At 42.7% G+C, this 4,664-nt stretch overlaps 1 gene segment (V, D, J or C); it reads right to left on the bottom strand.

Annotated features, from left to right (window-relative positions):
* Positions 1-1,383: 1,383 nt before the first annotated feature.
* Positions 1,384-4,364, bottom strand: LOC100935655. The segment is given in 3 exon segments: positions 1,384-2,831; positions 3,759-4,098; positions 4,254-4,364. Coding segments are annotated over 3 exon segments (396 nt in total).
* Positions 4,365-4,664: the final 300 nt, after the last annotated feature.

Below are 4,664 nucleotides of genomic sequence, written 5' to 3'. Positions count from 1 at the left end.
GCGTGAACTGAAGTCACTTTGGATGAGTGAATATGTTGGTCTTTGTTCTTGGTAAGGTAATGTGGAAGCTAATTTTCAGCTCCTTAGAGATTAGGATAGTGCAAGGGAAAAGAATCTTTTTCTTTTCCTATGACTCTGGCCAACTTCAGTAGCTTTGCAGGAGAAGGGGAGAAATGGGGAAAATATATTCAGTATAGTGAAGATGGTAAAAGCAAGTAGAAGAGGGTAGGATGTAATGTTCTGGTTAGCTTTCTGGAGGTTTTGGGGACCAGCCTTCGTTTCAGCAGAGCAATCACCATGAGAATAGCCAGAGATAAAGTCCAAATTCTTCATTATCTCTTTCATAGTCTGATTCCTTGACTTAGGGCTCAGCTAGCTTTCTGGAGGGCCTTCAGATGGGACTTGGTTTCAGTGGAGAAATGAAGGAGGACAGGCCAGCCACCACAAATGTGGGAGATGGAATAAATGTCTCTCGTCCAGTCCTTGTTGGCTCTTATATACTCTATTATAATTACATCATCATAGATGTCAAACTTGTAGAATAGGTGTCAATCTTGTAGAACTATATTAAGTACTAAGTACATGTACTGGCCATGTTAAACGAGATAAGCATTGTCTTATCAGTTCCACTGAGTTAACACCTTCTTTCAAGTATACTTCTCCAGAGTTCTGGCTCTCTACAGTAGGAGGGGAAAAGATTATCTTTTTCATAATTATGATATAATTGTACAAATCACATTCAGAGCAATGACCACCTGAATTCCCATTATTTTTCAAAACATTTATAAAAGGCAATAGAATATATATATATATATATATGTAATATATATATGTGTGTGTGTGTGTGTGTGTGTGTGTGTGTGTGTATGTAAAAGCCTGGATAGCACCACCACAAGCTTTTCTTGTACCTAATTACAATGGTCATTATGAAAATATAAAGGAAATGAACTGCCTTAACCTTACATCAGGAGACACTGAATATCAATGAAATATTACCTGTGCACATTATATATTTACTCAGCATATTGATGGAACAGCTAAATATGTCTTAATTGTAGAGCAACCTTCCTTTGCAATAACCCCCACAATGTTTCCCAGCTCTGGTTTCAATCAGCAGGACAACATTCATTGCACATAATTGCTGAAACAGTAGACTGATCAAAAAGATTGATAGGCTTGTTGATAACTGAGATTATTGCCCTTACTTCTTTAATAATTTCAACCACTGTTTCTGCTGTAGATTACAGTCTGAAATCGATGATGAGCTGGCCAGGAACATTGCTCTGGCATTCCAGATGTAAAAAAAAAATAACAATAAAGATTTCTCTTCTTAGAAGATGAGCTGGAAGTATTGAAAACAAGACTATTAATGAGATGTGATTATTGCTATTCATTTCTATTATTCCTTTAATATGCAATACCCCTGACCCGAATATATTATGAGAAAAGATACATGCACAACTCTTAGGAGCTTGGCATGACACCAATGTTCCCTTGGATACCAATAATTTCCATGTAATCACTTCTGATGTTGAAAATTCTCTCTTGCCTGGAATTGATTCAGAAGAATTGGCATATTCTATAATTGATGCTTTTCATAGACTTAATCCTTTTAAAAATCCTTCTCACACTCCTTCATGTCATATATATGTATTGTTTTTATTTTAATTTGCTTTTGTCTTCCTTGTTTTCTTAGAATAATGATGATCCTATTGAAATCAATTATGACTGATCTGCATGAATTGCGATTAAAAAAGGTATTTTATGATTTTTTCAGTTTTACTCTTTAAGGAGTTGTTTTCTACAGTAGGTTTTTGTAGCTCTTTTTCATTTGGCCAATTCTGCGTTTTAAGCAGTTTTGTAAGCTGTTAACTCTTTTTCATAATGCCTTTGTATCGCTCTCATTTCTTTACCCAAATTTTCTTCTACCTCTCTTATATGATTTTAACTACCTTTTGAATCTTCTATTGAGTTCTATCTACTGCAGTGGGGCTTACTGCCAGCTCTCTGGGAGCTTCCTGTTTTGGGCTAAAAAACCCACCCTTACTAAAGTGAGAGGGACCTCTTCTGCCTAGCCTCCAACTTACCTAGATTAAGATTGTTTCCCCTGTCTCCTTGCTTGTTGCAGGATCTTTTCTGGGATGTCATTTTATGCTTCTCCAGAGGTGAACATGAAAGGGTTACAGCAATTCACTGCTTATTTGCCATCTTGGCTTCCAAAAGTGAGAACTGGCATATTATTTTTTAAGACTTTGTTTTTGGCGGACAGCTGGTGATCCAGTGGCTAGAGCACCAGCCCTGAAGTCAGGAAGACCTGAGTTCAAATCTGGTCTCAGTTACTTACCACTTCCTAGCTGTGTGGGATCCTGGGTTAGTCACTGAACCTCAATTGCTTCAGAAAAAAAAAAAGTTTTTCTTTTTTTTCAATGGATAGGGAAACAAAGAAAACAGACTCTTGTACATTTTTCAATAGAAAAATGGTGGGTTCCATATCTTCTCCAGGAACTCTTTCCTGATTGCCTCAGGGGTTAGGGCTACTTACCTTGGCAGTATACTTACTTTCCAGGAAAGCCTGCCTTGATAATGGCATTGACACATGCATTACCAGAGCTAACTCACACTTGCCATGTGTGAGTTCTACCCAAAAGAGTCTTTGAAGGCAAGTGTGGGAGAGGAGAGATATTAGGTTGATTACCAAACTGAAGGTCTACAGAGCCGTGGTGTTGCTCTCATTCTTGTATGCCTGTGAAGCCCGGACGATCTACCAAGCACCATACCAGGAAATGGAATCACTTCCATCTGAATTGCCTTAGGAAGATATTAAAGATCACCTGGGGGGAGATAAGATACCGGACATTGAGGTTCTTTCTTGACCTAATCATTCCAACTCTCCTCTAAGCACAACTACAGTGGGTTGGCCACATTATTTCTGGATACCAAGTATACACTTGCCAAAAAGACTATTGTGGGTAGAATTCAGACATGGTGAGAACTCACGAGGTGAGTATACTTATATAATATATATGCCATATATATTATATGCAGTATACAGAAAAAGTAATACAAGGACACTCTCAAGGACTCTCTGAAGAACTTTGGGATTGATTGCATGACATGGAAGACCCTGGTATAGGACTGGCCAGCATGGCCTGCCCTCATCAGACAAGGGGCTGTGCTCTATGAATTAGCTCAGAAGAAATATGAGACGTGCAGTTAGAGAAGCTACCCCAAATGTTCATAGGAACTGTAGCTGAGCTGTGGCAGATTATTAGTCTGATCAGCCACAGCTGGACACACTGTAGCTCAACTTTGAGTGCTGCCATGGGTCTCACAAAGGACAGCAACCAACCAGGGCCCCGCCCGACGTTCCTCTGTCTTCTAGGTAAGTATTCTGCATTTCCGCTTTGGGGCACATTGCTTTTCTTCTGGTAGGATGCCGCCTTTGGTGGTTTTCCTCTGAAGAGATGTCGTCTTTGGCATCTCCATCATGAGAAAGCCAAGAGTCCTTGTTCTGGACTCTGACCAGATGCATCAGGCCTGGACAGCAGCAGGAGGGGTCAGTGAGGACAGATCTCCCAGAGTCTGAGGGAGTTGGTCTATCCAAGACTTGGAGGGAAAAGTCTGTCTTTGAGCAATGAGAGAGTTTTTTTGTAAAAGGAGAAGGTGGAAGTGCACAGCACAGCCCCCTGAAGTTTCTGCCCTGGTTCAGCAAAGGAAAGGGAAATGAAGGACAGAGGCTGAAAGCCCAGGGGACTCACAAGGGTTTATGTCTCACTTCCTCAGCTCTCTCAGTCATTGTGGGTTTGTCATTCTCATCAAAGGACAGACAGTAGTAATCAGCCTCATCCTCAGCCTGGACTCCAGAGATGGTTAAAGAAGCCACTTTGTTGCTGCTGGAGCCGGAGAATCGGTCTGAGACCTCCTGTGGGCGCTCCTTGTCCTTGTAAATAATGAGCATGGGACTCTCTCCCCATTTCTGCTGGTACCAGTAAGCATACTTTTTATCAAGTAGATCCCCTTCACAGGTGAGGGTGGCTGGCTTCCCCAGCGTCTCAGATATGGAGGGAGGCTGCTTCAGCACATAGGAGGCCAGAGAACCTGGAAGGAGAGAGAGAAAAGACTTTGTCCTGGAACTCACACCCTGGCACAGGATGGAGGGCAGAGACCTCCCACTGTAGCAGCCCTAAGGGAGTTCAAGGTCAGGGCTGGGGCCCTGGAGGGGCTGAGTCCCAGGAAAGGCACCGGACACCCACCTGTGAAGAGGGTAAAGAAGGGGAGGAGAGGAATCCAGGCCATGGTGGACATACCCCAAGAACCCAGCCTCCTTAGATCCCACTGCTGGGGCAGCCAGCCAAGTCTGTTTTATATACTCCCTTGGCACCAGGGGGTGTGACTTTCATAGGAACCCCTCCCCATCCATCCATTAACCTCTCAATCACTTCCTTCTGCCTCTGGTCAGAACTAACCTCAGGATGGGTGGGGTTTCTGACTACACAACTCTTGGTCTTCCCCATATAAAGGGCTGGGAAGGAAGCACCTGCAGGAGTTCACACAGACCACAGAGACCTAGGCAGTTCCTCAAGGACTGGGGGACCTGTGACTCAGTGCCGGAGATGCTTAGTCTCCATCCTCAGACCAACAGCCCCCTCTAATGACCTAAGGCC

The sequence above is a fragment of the Sarcophilus harrisii genome, chromosome 1 (assembly GCF_902635505.1).
Source record: "Sarcophilus harrisii chromosome 1, mSarHar1.11, whole genome shotgun sequence".
NCBI classification, from domain to species: domain Eukaryota; kingdom Metazoa; phylum Chordata; class Mammalia; order Dasyuromorphia; family Dasyuridae; genus Sarcophilus; species Sarcophilus harrisii.
Note: the sequence above shows the minus strand (reverse complement) of the source record. Positions and strands in the feature narration are given on the sequence as shown.